The 20395-nt window shown below is 41.4% G+C and overlaps 1 protein-coding gene across 20 annotated transcripts in view; it reads left to right on the top strand.

Annotated features, from left to right (window-relative positions):
* Positions 1-15506, top strand: part of ENOX2 (ecto-NOX disulfide-thiol exchanger 2) — a 289817-nt gene extending 274311 nt beyond the window's left edge. For 10 of the 20 annotated variants that reach the window (XM_086389288.1, XM_086389286.1, XM_086389289.1 and 7 more), the window contains 5 exons: positions 1325-1506; positions 3836-3943; positions 8020-8128; positions 10793-10878; positions 13623-15506. In XM_086389288.1, coding sequence (XP_086245414.1) covers positions 1325-1506; positions 3836-3943; positions 8020-8128; positions 10793-10878; positions 13623-13754 — 617 coding nt within the window. In that variant the 3' untranslated portion in view covers positions 13755-15506. Of the gene's footprint in view, positions 1-1324; positions 1507-3835; positions 3944-8019; positions 8129-10792; positions 10879-11421; positions 11491-13622 lie in introns of all 20 variants that reach the window. The other 10 variants (XM_086389293.1, XM_086389296.1, XM_086389294.1 and 7 more) reach the window with 4 other exon arrangements.
* The last annotated feature ends 4889 nt before the right edge of the window (positions 15507-20395 follow it).

Raw genomic sequence — 20395 nt, forward strand, 5'->3', positions numbered from 1 at the left:
CCCCACTTAGGCGGGACAGAATGGCTAGAGGGGGCTGGAGCTGGTTGGTTCCCCGGGTTGGTTAGGCTCTAGTACTACTCCAGTAGGTTAGGGTCTGGTAAAATAATTTCTCCTGAAGGCAATTCTTTTACAGAAGAACATGAAGCTCTGGCATATTTCAAAAGGGTTTCTTTCTCCCCTCCCCTGCTGGAACTACATAGGAATTTTTCTCCAGTGTTCACTCTGAGGACCAGGTGGAGCTTCTGTACATAAGATTCACAAAAGCATAGGAACCAAGCTATGACTGGGTCTCCCTGGACTTTTTAACTCTCAGACTTGTCTACACTGAGCCTCCAGCAAATTGACAAGTATAGTTTAGGTTTTCCTACCTTGTCACTGTTTCCTGTGGTGATATCTGCTGATGGCTTTCTGGTCTGGTAAGTTGTGATCCTCTGTATTCCCCTGTTGTCTCTCCAATTGGAGGTGTATGAGTTTGCATTGTTGCTTCATTTCTCTGTTGTATCAAAGAAGAGTTGTTGATTTTTTTCAGTTAGTTCAGCTTTTTACTTGTTGTTAGGATGGAATAGTGACTTCTAAGCTCCTTACATGCTAGACCATAAACTGGAAGTCTTTTTTTTTTTTTTAATGCCTCGCCACATGGCTTGTAGGATCTCAGTTCCTTAACAAGGGATCAAATCTGGGCCCTCAGCAATGAAAGCACAGAGTCCTAACCATTGGACAACCAGGGAATTCCCCAGGAAGTCTTGTGTCTTAAGTTTTACATTTACCTTTCCTCTATAGGAAATGGCAACCCACTCCAGTGTTCTTGCCTAGAAAATCCCATGGATGGAGCCTGGTAGGCTACAGTCCATGGGGTAGCAGAGTCGGATATGACTGAGCAACTTCATTTCATTTTCCTCTATAGGACCAGAGGAAGCTTCTTTAAAAAGCTGCATTTTTAAAAAACAACTGTAAGCAAAATTATTGAGTGGACAGTCATCAGTTCAAGACAATTAGCCTTCTATTTTATTATTACAGACTCACCGTTTGCTGCATTTCAAGTAAAAGTAACTGATGTTACCTAGAAATATTGTAGTGATGTTTAGAGAGAGGAATTGAAACATGATGGGGACTTCTGTGTGTTGGAATTCTGTGTTCATTTACAAAAATGAGTCTTTGTGCTTTTGTGTCCATCTCTTGCTACCATAGCCAACTCAGACCTAGAGTTTCTCATTGAGAGACTTTTCATACATGTCAGTTTAAAACGCCAAGTCTTCATGGGGCTAAGGTGAACCACAACAGAACCTGGATATATGGTTTTTACTACTTTATATTGATTGTTTAGCTTTAGTATCACAGGCAGAAGCTCTGAAAGAAGAAAATGACAGCCTCCGTTGGCAGCTAGATGCCTACCGGAATGAGGTGGAACTGCTCAAGCAAGAACAAGGCAAAGCCCACAGAGAAGATGACCCAAACAAAGAACAGCAGCTGAAACTCCTGCAGCAAGCCCTGCAAGGAATGCAACAGGTAAAGGCATTTTGGTTTTCTGAGCTTTTTGGAAGGCTAGTAATCAGCTCCTCACCTGTAAAAGGGCCCCCAGAAGCAAATAGGATAGTAAACCTCTTCTTGATATTCTGTTTTCTGGCATGGCTGAGGAAGGGATTACATATTGTAGTTCATGAAATCTTTGGTTAATACAGGGAAAACAATGGATCACCAGTTTCCAAAGATTATGCATTCAGTAAAACATACTTAGCAATAAAACTACACTGAGCATAACCTAATCTTTTCTTTATGCTACCAAATATACTTTAGGATTTGAACAGAGTCTCAAGGTCATTATGAAGAACCTTAATTACTTAGATAAGCAAAAGTGCTGGTGAATAAGTATCTAGTTGATACAATGCTAAATAATACAGTCTGTTAGAAGAAATGACCAGAATCCTACCTTTGATTTGGGTGGAAGGAGGGATGTTATGGGCTTTTAAGTATCAGTGCTTAATACCAATCAGTACATAATACCAATTTGCTTTTGTTTTGTTTTCACAGTCATTTGTGTGAATGAGTTTACCTGCACATTATCTCAAGTGTAAAAAGTAAAGTAAATAAGTGCATCCAACTGTAATTGCATTCAAAAACAACACTGTGTAATAGATGCCTAGAAGTTTTACGTGGTTATCACCCCAACAAGCCTACTATTTAAAAGATACAGCATCTGTTCCCATTATAGCAAAGGAGTACTACTTCTCAGTAAGGGTACTATCCTCTTCTGTATTGCCAGACTACCAGCCATTTTCCTTACAGCTTAAATTGTGCAATAATTTTTTAGTTGTGTGCCTCGGAATTATCTAGGGCGAAGCTTGTTGATGGTTAGAAGTCACAAATTGTGAACATGGAGTCTCTTCTGGCACTAAGAGCCCCATGTTCCTATTACTTCTGCTATCGTTGTCTTCCTATGTGACAAGCAAGATCACATTAATATTTCACCTTTCCTATTAACAAAATGTGTGAAGTAATGGGTACCTTCCTTTTATTGTCACCATGGAGTTTAATTAGAACATGTAAGTTATATCAGAGATCTTTCCACCAAAAAAATACATCTCCTCAGCTAGACATCAAAGAATTTTGACAATGTACATTGTACTGTGTCTTTTATCCTTCTCAGTGGTCTTTTGCAAGCCTGTGAAAAGCAAAACATTTTCCTGTTGTGGTTTTCCCCTCTTTCCTTGATTTTGAAACCAGTCCACCTAAGAATGGAGTGGTTCGGTTGAAAACTAATGAACTTTTTTGTTTTCATCCCATCACTTCAAAAACCTCAGTGAGACAATTAAGTCTCTACCTCCTGAAAAATTAATTCTACTTATTTTGATTACCTTTTATTGGAAAGTAGCCATGTAAACCATGGTAAAATTTCTGCCATCTTATCCCCAATAGATGTATAGTCTAATATGTTGGTTAGGAACACTGGCTGTGGGATTGACTCACCCTGAACTGAAATTCCAGCTCTGGCACTGACTATCTGATTAGCCTTAGGCAAACCACTAAACCTCTCTAATCTTCAGGCTTATATATCATAGGATTATTGTGAGGCTTAAATGAGATCATGCATGTGAAACCCTTTGCATAATACTTGGCACATGTTAGATACTAAATACATAGAATTTGTAATAATCATTAATGATGAATCCAGTTCCTTGCCTACTGATAAGGGAACTAACATTTGTGAAATTGGATTCTTTACTACTTTCCTCACAGAAATTGAGCTTGGCTAGGAAAATGGCTATTTGCAAGAATGCTTTACAACATTAAGCTCAGTTCTATGCCAAAATCAAGATATTGTCCACATAGTATTAACTGCACCCTACACTTACATCACTTCCTTGGTGGCTCAGGGATAAAGAATCCCCATGCCAATGCAGGAGACCCAGGTTTAGTCCCTCAGTCAGGAAAATCCCCAGGAGAAGGAAATGGCAAACCACTCCAGTATTCTTGCCTGGGAAATATGGACAGAGGAGCCTGGCGGGCTATAGTCCATGGGGTCACAGAGTCGGACATGACTTAACAACTGAACAACACCACCCTTACATCTGGCTGGAATAGGAAAATTAAGTGATTAGACCAATTAGTTTCTCAGAGTGTTTCTAAAATATGAACAAATCCAAAAGACTTATAAGAGCCAGATAAAATAATTTCAAATGAAAAGTGTCTTGATTTTCCCTTTAGTATCTTTGCATGGAGAAATGAGTGTGTGTGCTGGGGGAAAGTGAGGCAGGCCTGCCTAATATCTAACTTCAGCCAGGGTTTTTGAGTGAAGTGTGGCTTCTTAGGACTTGATTATCTTTGGTCTTTCTTGTAGCATCTACTGAAAGTCCAGGAGGAATACAAAAGGAAAGAAGCTGAACTGGAAAAAATCAAAGATGACAAGTTACAGGTGGAAAAAATGCTGGAAAATCTCAAAGAAAAGGTACATGAATCCTAAGTGTTCCTTTTCCCTTGTTCCTTAACTGCTTTTCAGTGACAATGAAAATGCCCTGGAAGTTCCTACCAAAAGGTGTCAAATGCGAAATCTTTGGTTGAATGGAGATTAAAAGCCTCCTATCCAGGCTAATTCTTGAATCAAGAGCTCAGCATTTAGATATGAGTCCTTGGCAATTCTGAAGGTTCAGGAAAGTGTACTTTTCAATGAATAAAATGTCCATCCATCCATAATATTCCTCAGTCTTCCTTCTTGGAAACGATCAGAGTATATACCTCACCACTGCTTCCTTCAGTCAAAGTCTATGTGACACAAAATACTTTTAATTAAGCATTTCATTAAATGAAGAAACTCAAGTACAACTAGAACATTGAACATTGACATTTCTTTGCAGACACTCCATCTAGTATAATAATGAGCTGCTGTAGGTTGAAATGGCCAAAACCAAAAGTGGGGTGGGGTTGGGGGAGGACTTGGAAAGAAACAAGGAGACACATTATGCTAAAGCTAGATAATAGTAACAGGGAAGACAAAATGGGATTCTGCCTAATGAGAGTCTGCAGCCATAAGAACCGCCAACGAGAACCTCAGAGAAAGCCTACTAAATTTCTGGATGAATTAATGTATCGCAACCATGCATCAGGTGTCCAGTCTATTTAAGGTGTTTATAAAGTCAACTGGTGGCGTCTCCATGTCACACCTCTCTAACCTCCTTTATGCCTGAACCAAGTGAAGTTATTCTCTGAAAAGAAAGGCCCATTGACCAGAGCTGCCTGACTTTAATGTCTCAGAAGGAAGAGAAGATTAGAAGCTTAGACCAAGAACCGGAAATCATTTCCACAGTTCTGCGGTTCCACAAGAGCTTGTGCCCTTTCTCTTCTGTGCTCAGCTCAGAAAGATGCAATGCATACAGGCCCTGGGTGTGTTTGTGAGCCTACTGACTCCCCTAGAGTGCCATTAAGAACTGGCAACCTTGGTGTAGTTGAAACAAATGATGGAAAGTGTTTTCCAGAGGCCATTTGCAATATGCTTTTAATTCTTCCACTTCATAAAACCAACTCACTTTCCAGTTTTCTGGGTGCTATTAAAGAGACCAGCATAATTCCAGACAAATTCATTTATCAAGCATTTAATTGAAAAGTGCCAAAGCTGCTCTATTTAGCAGGACTTGCCTCATACAAGCAGAGCTTCTAAAATGTCCCAGAGCTTCTACTTAGCTCTGTTTCACTTCTTGCATAAAATGGAATGTGTTGTGTAGCCAGAAGGCTATAGATAAACAGGGGGTTATACAAATGACATTAAGCTTAAAATCACTCTTCAGGATTGACATCACTAATTGACTTGAGGACATCAAGTGTAATCAGCCCTCTGTTTTGTAAAGTATTTCATTTAAAGAAGCGAAGGGTCAAATGGTACAGAAGAATCTTGCAGTTTTAGAACTCAGTCTAAATGTTTCCCGTTTTGAAACTGCATATACCATGAAAGAAAGTGAAGTTGCTCAGTCGTGTCTGACTCTTTGCAACCCTGTGGACTGTAGCCCACCAGGTTCCTCTGTCCATGGGATTCTCCAGGCAAGAATACTGGAGTGGGTTGCCATTTCCTTCTCCAGGGGATCTTCCTGACCCAGGGATCAAACCTGGGTCTCCCACATTGCAGGTAGATGCTTTAACCTCTGAGCCACCATGGAGTGGCATGGAGTGGCAGCTGAAGAGGACAGGAGAGATGCAACTGATAATGAGAAACATGTGAGTCAGAATATGTTTTTGTCCTGTTATTTTAAGGGAGGCTTCCTTCAGAGAAAGTCATGAGAGTTCATTATAAACTGATCTTCTCTGGGAAGCTGATTTGTGACCACATATTTCAAACTGACACAATTAGGTTAGAAAGCAAAGTACCATCACATTAGACTGGAAAAATAATTTCAGGTTGAAAGGAAAGCAATAAGTTTTGGTGAGGAGGGATCTTTTTTCTTTTTGTTTGTGTTTCTTGACAGTAAACCGCAGAGTGAGTTATCGTCAGTGTTTTGCAATATAACAATGTGACTTATGTCTGTCTTCCTGCAGAAAGAACTAGCTCTTTGAATCTACTAGTAAAATGCAAGGTGATAAGCAGCCCTTCAATATACCTTCTAATTTTTCAAATGCCAGCTGTAATAAAATTGAAGTCAGGTTTCAGTCAGGCTGTATTTTGATTCAAGATATCTAAAACTTCTCAGAATGTCTTCATATCTTAAATCAACCCCAATCTGTTAAACTCTCACACTTAAGAAATGTCTTACTGGATCATGTAATGTTTTAAGGGGGTTAGAAGCAGATGTACAGCCTGTGGCTTAGAAGTGAGCCAGCAGTTTAAATCAAACTTGGCGTGATGGTTACTGACTGGATTGGATTCTAAAGGCCAAAGATTGAGTAGGTCATCAAGAAAGATTTCCCTTCTGACTACAGCCTGGAAGCCTGTAAATCCACAAAACAACATGTCTTGCAGCAAAGATCATTAGTTTCATTCAGAGACAGCATCCTGGAAGCTTTGAAGGCATCTTTAAAAGAAAAAAAGAAGGAAGCCTGTCCCTGCTGAGAGCTTGTGGAAGGAAAGAAGTGACAAAACATTTGAGTCAACCATGATTTGCTCCCCTTGCGGGCCATTTCCCCGGCGCTCTCTTTTACAATAGCAGTGATACTGAAGCAGGGATTTCTTTCATTCCTTCTTCTGAAGACTCTTCCTTCACAGTCATAATACAGAAAAGATGTTCTCAGTACCCAAAGAGAGAAAGAAAGATCCAAGAGAGGTCTGAAGGCGTTTTTCAGTTTGGTTGTTGGTCATGGATTTCACCTGAGCCCTCTTGTGAACTATATCCACTGTGCTCAGAAAGAGAAAACTTTCAACAAGGAAGGCCACTGGTTACTGATAGTTTTGGCAGCAGTCATTTCTTGCTTTAAAGTCATAAATATCCTAACTGATGATGCCCTTATCAGAGAGAAGAGAGAGAGAAAGAGAGCTGATAGTCAATAAGTAAAGGCTCTAATTTTCAGTTCAAGAGCCAACAGTTGATTACCCATGAGTGGATCAACTATGTTGTAGATTATCCATTCAAATATGGGACTGACCTTTAGCAGAGTGTGGAACCGAAAATAAAAAAGAATGGTCCTTTTCACATTGGGTAGCCTGGGATGAAATCCTGGCTCTATCATTTTCTAGCAATGCTATCTTAGGCAAGTTACCTAATTTATCTGAGCCTCACTTTCCTCACCTGTAGAATGGAGATAAAACTTACCTGCCAGTTCCTGGCATCTCACAGACAATTAATGCTGGGTAGGGTTCCCAAGATTACCAGACTTGGTCTGGTTCCCAAGTCAAGAATGATGAAGGCAGAAGGGAAAAAAACTAGTGAAGATGTATGTCTAAATATGTGTGTGTGTTTTGAAGCCTTATAAACAAGCTTTGGATTATCAGTGATGCTTTTATAGTTTATGCTATTTTCTCTTCCATTTAATAATCAAAATTGCACAGTGTTGCTTTTGAGGTGCTGTTAAGAAGTTCCCTGTTGTATAATTGGAACCAAGTTACCATATGGGACTTCCCTGGTGGCTCAGTGGTAAAGAATCCACCTGTCAATGCAGGAGACCTGGGTTCAATCCCTGGGTTGGGAAGGTCCCCTGGAGTAGGAAATGGCAACCCACTCCAGTATTCTTTTGCCTGGAGAAGCCCAGGGACAGAGGAGCTTGTGAGGCTATAGTCCATGGGGTCTCACAGAGTCGGATGCAACTGAGCATAACAACAACATAATTGGAGGGCTTCCCAGGTGGCTCAGTGGTAAAGAATCTGCCTGCCAATGCAGGAGATGCAAGAGACATGGGTTCGATCCCTGGGTTGGGAAGATCCCCTGGAGGAGGAGATGGCAACCCACTCCAGTATTCTTGCCTGGAGAATCCCATGGACAGAGGAGCCTGGCAGGCTACAGTCCATAGGGTTGCAAAGAGTTGGACACAACTGAAGCGACTTAGCACACACGCATGCACTGTTACCATATAAGGTGCACTGACCTAGGAGACATATTATTCCCACAGGAAAGCTGTGCCTCTAGACTGTGTGCATCGAGCCAGGATAGTGATTACCCTCTGGAGAAGACTCTGAACAGCTGTCCTGTCAAATCTGAACGCGAAGCCCTGCTAGTGGGTAAGGAAGTGAACACATTCAACATATAAAGTGCAGTCGAGTGGGGGAAAGAAGTAACCTAGGATGAGTGAGCACATGCCAAGCGTTCATGAGGCATGCCAGTGCAAGAACCCAGAGTCCTGAAGATGACAGGATAAGGACAAGTACAGATTTCAGTCAAAATGGTAACAGCATCTCCCAGCCCTCTTCAAGCTCCTGGTGGCCACTGCCACATCAAGTGTGTCAGTATAAACACTATGCTAAGAGGGGGTCTGCTAGAGAAACACATGGTAGATTTTTAAAAGTTAGGTGAGCCCTCTCACTCCCTCTCAAGGGACAGTGCAAACATTGTTTGTCAGAGAGCTTCCCCAGACGAGCCTCTTAAATCTTCCCAGGTTCCTGGCAGGCAACCCAGGAGGCTGTCTGTGGGGTGTTTGAACACTGATAGGCTCTGATGAGATAAATGCTAGAATTGCTCTCACTACATAGAAATTGATTGATAGAGGCAAGATAGCATAAGTGGTTAAGGAATCAGACAGAACTGGCTTCCTGTCTTGATCCCTCCATTTCCATCATTGAGCTTCAGTTCCTCCATCTTCAAAATGGGAATAATATTAGCTATCTCAAAGCAGCTGTAGGTATCAAATACAACAATTCATCTAAATCACTTAACACAGTGTCCAGCCCATAGCAAGCCCTCAATGAATGAGAACCATTTTGCACTTAATGGCACTATTCACAAATGCTTGTTGACTTTACATTCTGTTTGGAAAACAGTGGCAGATGGAGGTCTGAAAATATTCAGTCATTTTAAAAGGGCTGATATTGGACCTCAGCAGATAATCCCAGCTGCCTTCTAGGAATCTGAGCCACACAGTAGTCCCACCCCAATCTCGAAAGTTCTCCACACTAATTAGCTTCTGCATATTTTGAAGATATATCTGCCTCCTTCGGTAATGGATATTATATTCAGATCTAACACTTTGATATGATAATAAAGATGCACAGGGGATCTGCCAGTGAGTCTTCAAGAAGAGTGACAACTTATTTCCGTTTTCCAACTCAAAGTTCTTTAACAAATTGGCATGGCAACAGGGAGACCTGTCAGAGGAGAGCCATGGGTAGGAGGAAGCCTCTGAAAATGGATAGTTCTAGAAACAAAGATTCTTAAGATAAGTGTTTCATGTTTTGCTTTGTATTTTTAAATAAAGAAGTCTTGAGCTGACCGAAAGGAAGATCTACTTTTTAAAAATTGGTTATTTGGGTGTGAACCCACAAAAACTACTTCATGTTTTGAAACCTCTGGAGTTATTTCTTGGCGTTTGACAGCCTTTCTTGGTCATAGCATCTAGAATTCCTTTGAGCATGGACTGTATTCTTCAGAATTTAAGTTTCTCAGCTTGAGTCAGTGTTTGGAAATTCAATTTACCAAGTCATTTAAGAGGAAAGTAGTGATATAAGCAATACTACCCATTTTGAGTAGAGTTTCGAATCCTACCATCAATTCTTCCTGGATCCTCCAACCCACCCACTTGCCATCTAATATTTGGAGGATTTTTGCAAAGAACTTATTTGCACTTCAACCTACCATTTAAACTTGTAATATGCTTTGTCAATTGCTTAAAGGGATAGACAAGTTGTAGTTTTATAAACCAACCCAAAGTTAGCTTTTATTTCTTGCCAGTTTTCAGTAAGCTTAATTCTGAATCCATGTGATATACCTAAGATTTTATGAAAGGAGATGAATTTTTTTTTTAAAGAAAAAAATAGTAGACTTTTGAACAATTTATATTCTACCTGTTGCCAGAGAAAGTAGTATTAGCACAATTAACCTGATGGCCAAAATAATCAAGACAATCTATGTAGCTGCCAATCACCCCAGAGTTATGCTGAGTAGCAGTCATGCACATTCCTGGAGGCTGTAAATTGCTATAAGAATTCTGATACTGGAAGAGATTCAGAGCTCTGAGGACAAACAGAATGCTAGTCATCACCTGAGTGAATGAAATGTTTGTCTTTTCTTTACAGAGCTACTCACAGAATAAAACCCAAATACAATCAACAGATTCTCTTGTGAGAAGCACAAGTTTAATCAGGCAAAGTACATGATTTGTACTTTTGCCATAACAGCAAGACATGATTAAATGCATAAGAGGCTAAAACCCAATGTAAGACAGTGCAGAAGAACTGCAAAAAACCCAGCACAATCGAAATTCATTGTAAAATTTTAAATTCATTGTAAAATGTAGAACTCAAATGGCGTTTAGCCATCAGGAATGATGGGAGTGACTCCTCAAATGCCAGTTTTTCTCCAGGTGGTATAGGGTAGTGAGAGGCAGTCCACAGAGTGGTTGAGAGCAACTGTTTGGGTTCAAATACCTGCCACTTACCAGCTGTGTGACTTAGGGCGTTAAACATTCTGTGCCTCAATGTCTCCTCATCTGTGAAAGGGGAATGGTAACACCTACCTCACAGGGTTGTTGTGAAGATTAAATGAGTGTGTGTGTGTGTGTGTGTGTGTGTGTAATGAGTGTATGTCTGTGTGTGTATATATATATATAAACTTAGAAGAGTACCTGATATGTAATATGGTGTACATATGAGCTGACTCTTGCTAGACACTATCATATGGCATCTCAGCAAATACAATGCTCAAGTGTAACCTCCATGCTATTGTGTTTATAGGAATTATCTCCACATTCCTTCATGTCCACCCATTTGGAGCAAGCATTGAATATATCTGCTCCTACTTGCACCGTCTTGATAATAAGGTATGTGGGGTCCTGAGATGGGCATGCAATGCGATGGAGGGTTCTTTGTGAACAGGTGGCCTCACTCTTCTCAAGCACAAAAAAGTCACTAGTAATCACTGTAAGGAAAATTCCTTTACCTATTCTCTCACTGTGATTCAGCATCAAGTTTCTCTCTTGCAAGTAGGGCAGCCATCTGTTGCTGTTTGCCTGGGGCTGAGGGGTTTCCTGGGACTTGGGACTCCCAGTGCTGATACCGGGGAAGTCCTGGGCCAATCTGAATGAATTGGCCACCCTACTTCCAAGATACATCTTAGAAGAATTTTCTTTCTTTCTCTTAATTTACATATCAGATGCTAATTAAGCATTATTTCTCACCAATCAAACTTCTGCCCTGGGCCTTTAGACATTAGCAAATGTAAATTTTCAATTGGAAGTCTTACTCCAACCACCTCCCGGACTGTTGATATCACCACTGCTGTTATCTAAAATGACACAATCCAGGCAGGGACACAAGAAGTTGGAACAATGAGTCTGTAATACAGACTGAATGTTTGCTCACAGCTGATCTCATGGACCAGTTTCTTCCCTGGATGCCACCTGTAGGGAACTCACAAAGCCTCGGGAGCAAGGGTAAGTGCCAGTTACCTAGAAAATCAAGGATCCATGCCTCATATAGGAATGAGGGGGCGTGTGACTCCTCAGAATAAATAAAGTCCTGATAGATTTTTTTTCAGAAGCAGAATTAAGTTAAAGCTGCTCATGGATTGTACTCACTATTTGACAGGTTCTGGGCCTTTTGACAAGTGCCATTGGAATACAGATTCCTGATAGTCAGCTGTCCAAAGTGTTAAGCCATTTAAGAATATGTCCTCTTAACAGAGGCACTGGCCCATATGGAAATCGTGGGTGATTCGTCCTCCTCGTGGCATTTGTTTTAGTTCTAGCTAGTACTCCCCGGTCATTTATCTCTGGGAAGAGATGCTATTCTGCAATTAAGTGGCTCGCCCATTTGACAGTGAAAGGAGGGATGGAATGTGAGCACCAGGAACAAGGGATCTGTTGAAGTGATTTGAAATTGAACTCTGTGTCAATAAAAACAATCTTTTTTTAATTGCAAAAATAATGCAAACATATTATCTTTTAAAGGTAAGCAATATAGAACTAGAGTAAAGGCAAATGGACAGTTCCCCGCAATGCCACCTCTCAAGGATAACCATCATTGGTGGTTTGGCATATCTTATTCAAACTCTTTTGTATACATCTGCTGTACCTATGGCACCCCACTCCAGTACTCTTGCCTGGAGAATCCCATGGACAGAGGAGCCTGGTAGGCTGCAGTCCATGAGGTCGCTAAGAGTTGGACACGACTGAGCAACTTCACTTTGACTTTTCACTTTCATGCATTGGAGAAGGAAATGGCAACCCACTCCAGTGTTCTTGCCTGGAGAGTCCCGGGGACGGGGGAGCCTGGTGGGCTATCGTCTATGGGGTCACACAGAGTCAGACACGACTGAAGTGACTTAGCAGCAGCAGCTGTACCTATATTGTATGTATATTTCTATAAACAGTATAGATTTATGTTTTTTGCAGAGAGGATTCAACTCTACATGATACTCTGCAGTGTGCTTCTTTCACTTGACTGGATACAGCCCACCACTAGCACTGGGGACAAAGCATGACCTGACTCCCAGTCTAGTGCCAGTTCCTCCTGAGCAGCTTCCTGCCAGGGTAGTGCCAGGGCCTCCCAAAGCGAGTCTCCAATGGTACCAATGGAATCTGGGGGTCCCTCCTACCAACTTTAGAAATGTTCAGGGTGGCAGCAACTTGGGGTTTCTTTATGGATCCCCTCGTGCTCTTCAGTCAGGTCCTAGTGCCCAAGTTCACAGTTAGGAAAGTTGCTACTAACATAAAGATGACCACGTGAAGCAAGCCCTAAGGGTCCACAGATTTGTTTTTGTATTGGTATGTGTGTGTGTGTGTGTGAGAGAGAGAGAAGTGGGAACACAGAGCTATTTATTCCTGTCACTTTTTCTTTGAAAACTAAGACATGTGTGAAGACTTCTGCTTTGGTGGCAGTCATTTCTGCCTCCCTCCCCTCCCTAAAGGGTTTGCAGCTTCAGTGGACCTGAACATAACATCACCAGCACTGATAAGCCATCATTCAGCTGGCTGCAGACTCAAGGCTCTCCACACGACTGACACCAGCTCTTTCCCAGAGAAAGCTCGGTGGCGATCAATCTCAAAAACATCCTTCTAAGTGAAAGAAACTAGTCACAAAAGACTATAGATTGTACGATTGCACATGTATGAAATTTCCCCCCAGAATGTAAAACCACAGTGAAAAAACCTGAGTCTGGGTCGGGCAGTAAGGACACAAAGGGACACAAAGGGACACAGAGGGACTTTGGTGGAATGTTCTAAAACTGAATTGTGGTGACAGTTGCATAATTGTATAACTTTACTAAGATTCATCAATGTGTACATATAAAGTAGGTGAATTCACTGTATATAAATTATACCTAAATAAAGCAGTTATGAAATACAGAAACAAAAAGAAAGCTCAGCGGACTCAGGTGATCATAGCAGAAGAAGGCTTCCATCTGGAATCCGTTCAACCAACCACACATGCACAGGGAGGGGAAGGTCAACCCCACGCCCAGCACACACATGTGCACATCAGCTTTCTAAAGCCGTACTAGGGGGAAAGCCAGGTTAGGAAGGTGGGGCTGGTTTTGAATGGAGATGTCCTCTCTCTCCCACAGATCTGTACCAGTGATGTGGAATGTCTCATGAGCCGACTCCAGCACACCTTCAAGCAGGAAATGACTGGAGTGGGAGCCAGTCTGGAGAAGAGATGGAAATTCTGTGGCTTTGAGGGCTTGAAACTGACCTGAATCCCTTTGCTTTACAACCTGGGATCCTGAAAATACATGTGTGTTGGACAAGCTTTTAGAAAGTGATTTGTATTTTCAATGCTTTTCAAGTGGAAATTGCTTTAAATTTGTCAGTTCATTCCTGGAATATCTTTTGAGTTAAAATAAGGATCCTGGAACAGCACTTCGAGCTACAGGCCCTATAAAGAAGTCGACTTAAACCTCAAGTGCTGTAACTTCCTCTCTTTCTGTCAACTGGTTGTCTTTTTTTATTATTAGTATTAAAAAGGCCTGAGGCTAATGCGTATTTAGGGTGTTTTCAGTGTCTGTACTACTGTTGTAGACTTTGGTATTTTTTAAACACTGTTAACTGAAATGTTTTGATGATTTGTACGTGATTTGTGTTTCAGAACTTCTCTTTCCATTAATGTTGCTACTGGTGAGAGGAATGACAGGAGCACTACGACTTCATAACTGACATTGTCTTTCCAATCCCCAGTAGGCCAGTGAGTGAATAACGCATCAGTGTCTTCTAGAAGGTGCTTGACCAGGTTCACCTTTTAAAAGACAAAGCATGGTTTGTGGCTTTTTGCAAAATTACTGTGAACCAAAAGTTGACAAATGTTTCAGAGTTATTTTCTCTAATGTATCAGATAACAGGTTTATTTCAAAATTTAAAACAATGTATTCATGGAAAGCAAGTGTCCAGTATAACTGGCATGTGTATGTGGTATTCAGAATCACCTTGTAAATAGTTTGCTTTTAAAGGAGGGCATGTTTTCTATGTATTAAAATACACCTGTGTGCTCACTTTCACACACACACACACACGCACACACATTGGCAGAAGGAGTTTAATATGCTTTCTCCTCCGGCCTTCTGACAAAGTCTGGTGGTCCCTTTTCTTTTGCTGTCAGTGTGTTGAATTGCAAACCATGTACTGCTGTAAATACTATGTTTACTTCATGCTGAGTGTTTGCAAACGGTTGATAGGAGTATTAATAGAGAATTCTTGAGAACGAATAAATAATGAGCTAGGGTGTGTGAAGCTTTGTGCAAATAGGTCAGCTCCACCTGGAGTGCTGAGTGCTGAGGACAAGTCCAGTTGTGCGTGGACCAGTCAGAAGTCCTGCTTGATGGGAAAGAAAGGGAAAAGATGAGGACTGGGGGCTTACATCCTGAGGCAGAGGTGGTCTTTTCTTCTGTGGTGGTGGTGGTGCTTATAATAACATCAGCATGCCCTCCCTTGAGTCTTGATTGAAAAGAAGAGAATGTACTAAGTAAGCAAAGCCAATGAAGAGTATTTCAGGAAAATACTTTGTAAATCAGATGTCAGTAGTGTTCAAAGTTGTATTTTTAAAAGATAAATATTCCTTTTTATACCTCAGTTTGGTGTCCTGTTCTGAATTTTTTGCTAAGTAATCCTTTAGTAAATCATCTCGATTTCCTCCTTTGAGTTACCAGAATATTGGAAGAAGATGCTAAACCTTCTGCTTTGACAGCTAGAAATAGGATTCCACAGCAGCCCATTCATGCTGAAAGCTGGCTTCCCCCTAAGTACCCAGCTGTGGCACCAGCAGGAAGCGAAGGTTATTTTTACACTAGCTTCCTCACTGAAGCATCTCTGTCATCAACACTACAGAAAGCTTTGATTCATCAGTCTCAGGGGTCCTGGAATGCCTTGTTTTAATAACATCTATGAAATCAGGGGAAATTTGCCACTTATCAATTATTTCTTACTTAAATAAGTTAAATAAAATGCATTTAAAGCAACACCCGGGCCGCTTGTTCTCTTTCCCTTGATCCACTTGTAGTGTAAATGCTCTTTTCCTATTATTCCTGCCAGTTTAGTCCAGGTGTACTGCTCCCAACCTGCTTGAATATACTACTTGCAATGGTGAATTTTGTGTCTCAAGTTTGCTATACTGTAGTGCCCAGTTGCTCGGTCCAACACCAGTCTAAATGTTGCTGTTAAGGTATTTCTGAGATGTGATTAACATTTAAACCAGTAGACTTTGAGTAACATATCTTACCCTCCATAATGTGGGTGAGCCTCATCCAATGAGTTGTGAAAGACTGAAAACCTCCAAGGAGAAAAGAATTGTGTCTCCAGATTTCTTTGGACTCAAAACTGCAGCATTAACAGCAGCCAGAATTTCTAGACCGTCAGCCAGTCCTACAAAATATCAAACTTGCCAACACCCACAATCGCATCAGCCAATTCCTATTTAATATATATACATATATATAAATATATATACACACACACATATATACATATGTGTATGCTGCTGCTGCTGCTGCTAAGTCGCTTCAGTTGTGTCCGACTCTGTGCGACCCCATAGACAGCAGCCCACCAGGCTCCCCCATCCCTGGGATTCTCCAAGCAAGAACAATGGAGTGGGTTGCCATTTCCTTCTCCAATGCGTGAAAGTGAAAAGTGAAAGTGAAGTCGTGTCTGACTCTTAGCGACTCCATGGATTGCAGCCCACCAGGCTCCTCTATCCATGTAATTTTACAGGCAAGAGTACTGCAGTGGGGTGCCATTGCCTTCTCCGTATATTGTCACTGCTGCTGCTGCTAAGTCACTTCAATCATGTCCGACTCTGTGCGACCCCCAGAGATGGCAGCCCACCAGGCTCTGCTGTCCCTGGGATTCTCCAGGCAATAACACTGGAGTGGGTTGCCATTTCCTTCTCCAACGTATGTGTATACACTTACATATATATGTATATATACATCTGATTGGTTCCATTTTTTGGAGAATCCTAATGCAGCAGTGCCGGAGAAGGCAATCGCACCCCACTCCAGTACGCTTGCCTGGAAAATCCCATGGACGGAGGAGCCTGGAAGGCTGCAGTCCATGGGGTCGCTGAGGGTCGGAAACGACTGAGCGCCTTCACTTTCACTTTTCACTTTCCTGCATTGGAGAAGGAAATGGCAACCCACTCCAATGTTCTTGCCTGGAGAATGCCAGGGACGGTGGAGCCTGGTGGGCTGCCGTCTATGGGGTCGCACAGAGTCAGACACGACTGAAGTGACTTAGCAGCAGCAGCAATGCAGCAGTCCAGAGTTGTTAATACGTGTAAAAATAGAGTATGTTTGTATTATAGTATGTAATCAAATTGCAGCACATACCATGTCTCACAATCTTTTTCATTCATCATAGAAATCTATTAAAGAAGCTACTTTTTTCCTTACAACTGCCCAGTGCTATTTATTGTTCTGTTGTTCCTCCTGAATTTTGAAATTTTACTGTTTTGTTATTTTGAGGAGATACAGGAGTTAGATTTTTCCAGATAAAAATGAATAGAAGCATTCTTTTATTTTGCAAATGGCTGTTTCATCTCTCTTCCTAGTCCTGTGACATTGCCAGTTCTGTTTTTTTTAATATTACCAAGTGGCTTTTTAAATGTCTCTCGTGCAAATGGAAAAGTTAGTTTTCAGAGAAAACTGGACACGTATCTATATTCAAGTTATACAGTGTTTCATATTTAATTGTTCCCCCAAATGTATGCTTTTCATATAATGCAGAATAAACTGTGTTACTTGAAAAGACAGCATAGATGTGCAAGACCTTTTGACTCACCTGGTAGGACTGGGTGAGCCCTGGGGATTCTTAGGTGTCTTGGACAGTCTATCAAAAAGACCCAGATTCACTTTTCACCACAACTACTACCACCTACTGAGCATCTGTTAGGCTGCGTAGTCACTGTGTGTCTTCAGGCCAGTTACATGGACACGATGGAAGCTTCCATTTTTAAAATTAAGGAGAAACAGTACCTCCCTAGAGAGATGTGGTAAAGATTCAATAAGATAGTGTCCGTGAATGCTCAGCCAGTGCCTAGCCCAGACTGTGTTCCCAACAGACTTATGACTTTATGATTATGGTTCAGTCAAAAGTAATTGCGAGTCATGACCTTGCTCTCATTTGAGGAAAATGTGTTTGGGTTCACACCTAGAACTGTGGGGCTACATCACGTTACTGAGCCTTGAGAAAGGAAACTCAGCTGTTTAAACACGTTCAGAACATTGACTCAGTCCCGGGCACTCTGCCAGACACTGCGGTATGCAAATACCCTTTTGCATGGCCCTTGCCCTCAGGGAGCTAGAAAGGTAGGCTTTAACACACTGAGCTTAAATCCTTCATCCTTGGTAAAACTGTGACATGTAGATAGGGCTTCACTGTTTCAACTAAGACTCTGAGATGAAAAGTTCCTAAAAGGCAGAGATGAGATTTGAATCTTGGTCTGTCTAAATAAAAACTCAAAACTTTCTATTGACCCAATATCTTATTTAACCTTCATATCAATCTAATTGGTAAGAAGTAGTGATAAACCCTACATTGTACATACATTCACATGCCCTTATAGAGAAGGTGACACGTACAAGCCTTGGTCCTGGAAATTCAAATGGGAACAAAATACAATCTCTTCCTTCAAAAGTGGACACTCTGGTGGGGATGCTAAAGGACACAATTATGTACAAGAAAGGACATCGAGGAAGGCTTCACAAATGCCTGGAAGCGTGAAGTATGGTAACAGCAAAAAACAGGCTCAGAAAGGTTCAATTATTTGCCCAAGATACATAGCTAGTCAGTGGCAAAGTCCAGGATTTGAACCCAAATCTGCCTGGTTCCGTTTATTCTCGCAAAGAGTCAGATGTGACTGAAGCAACTTGGCACGCATGCACACATGAGCACTCAAGGCTGTAGGACCTTCTGGAGATGATCTCAGATTTGGGTGGAAAATGGGATGTAGGGCATCAGAAAGACTGCTCTCTACCTGCGTTCACTCTATGTCTTGTTTGAATATTAGATTGCCATAAAATTAATAGTCCTTTGGACCTCTGCCACCTTAACTGATTAATATTCCCCAACGAATACCTAATATTGTGCTTCAAAGTGTTTTCAAAGCAATTTCTGTATGTAGACACTGTGTTATCTGATCTTCACAACACTCTCAGGGGCAAATGGTTCCCTTCCCATTATTGCCATGAAGGAAAACAAGTCTTGGAAGAAGAGCCATGCCCTAGGTCACACGGCTACATGGATGGTGGAGCTGGGTTGAGAATGCAGGACTCCTGAGCCCTCCCAATGTCCACTCCCTTCAGCTCCAGCCTCTGCCTAGTATGGCTGAGAAAATGTAAAGGAGAGGTTCTTAAGTTTTGGTGCCATGTATCCCTTGGGAAATCTGGTGAAGCCTATGAACCCTCTATCAAAATAGCACTTTTCAGTTCAGTTCAGTTCAGTCGCTCAGTCGTGTCCCACTCTGCGACCCCCTAAATTGCAGCACGCCAGGCCTCCCTGTCCATCACAAACTCCCAGAGTTCACTCAAACTCACGTCCATCGAGTCAGTGATGCCATCCAGCCATCTCATCCTCTGATGTCCCCTTCTCCTCCTGCTGCCAGTCCCCTCCCAGCATCAGTCTTTTCCAATGAGTCAACTCTTCACATGAGGTGGCCAAAGTACTGGAGTTTCAGCTTTAGCATCATTCCTTCCAAAGAACACCCAGGACTGATTACCTTCAGAATGGACTGGTTGGATCTCCTTGCAGTCCAAGGGACTCTCAAGAGTCTTCTCCAATACCACAGTTCAAAAGCATCAATTCTTCAATGCTTAGCTTTCTTCACAGTCCAACTCTCACACCCATACATGACTACTGGAAAAACCATAGCCTTGACTAGATGGACCTTTGTTGGCAATGTAATGTCTCTGCTTTTGAATATGCTATCTAGGTTGGTCATAACTTTCCTTCCAAGGAGTAAGCGTCTTGCAATTTCATGGCTGCAGTCACCATCTGCAGTGATTTTGGAGCCCCAAAAAAATAAAGTCTGATACTGTTTCCACTGTTTCCCCATCTATTTCCCATGAAGTGATGGGACCAGATGCCATGATCTTAGTTTTCTGAATATTGAGCTTTAAGCCAACTTTTTCACTCTCCACTTTCACCTTCATCAAGAGGCTTTTTAGTTCCTCTTCACTTTCTGCCATAAGGGTGGTGTCATCTGCATATCTGAGGTTATTAATATTTCTCCCAGCAATCTTGATTCCAGCTTGTGCTTCCTCCAGCCCAGCGTTTCTCATGATGTACTCTGCATATAAGTTAAATAAGCAGGGTGACAATATACAGCCTTGATGTACTCCTTTTCCTATTTGGAACCAGTCTGTTGTTCCATGTCCAGTTCTAACTGTTGCTTCCTGACCTGCATATAGGTTTCTCAAGAGGCAGGTCAGGTGGTCTGGTATGCCCATCTCTTTCAGAATTTTCCAGAGTTTATTGTGATCCACACAGTCAAAGGCTTTGGCATAGTCAATAAATCAGAAATAGATGTTTTTCTATTAAATACTTTTAAATACATGAAATACTTTTTTCTATTAAATACTTTTAAATACATGGAATAAAAAGGTATTGAAATAATACCACTATCAAAACACATGTGTGACATAGTAACATATGTGCTCCTGTAACATATTAAATAACAATGAGTAATGACAGCTCTAATAACCATTATACTTTTGAAGTACATGAACATAAATATTTCCAAAAATATGCAATAACTTGTGATATGATAATATCATACTTGTGGAAAAATCACAGGTACTGCTAACACCTCTGCATTTTGTTTGCCTGCATTTATAATGGAAGAAAATGCCAAGTC

This window comes from Bos grunniens, chromosome X (genome assembly GCF_055505025.1).
Source record: "Bos grunniens cultivar Pamir isolate PY7600 chromosome X, Bosgru_T2T1.0, whole genome shotgun sequence".
Classification (NCBI taxonomy): Eukaryota; Metazoa; Chordata; class Mammalia; order Artiodactyla; family Bovidae; genus Bos; species Bos grunniens.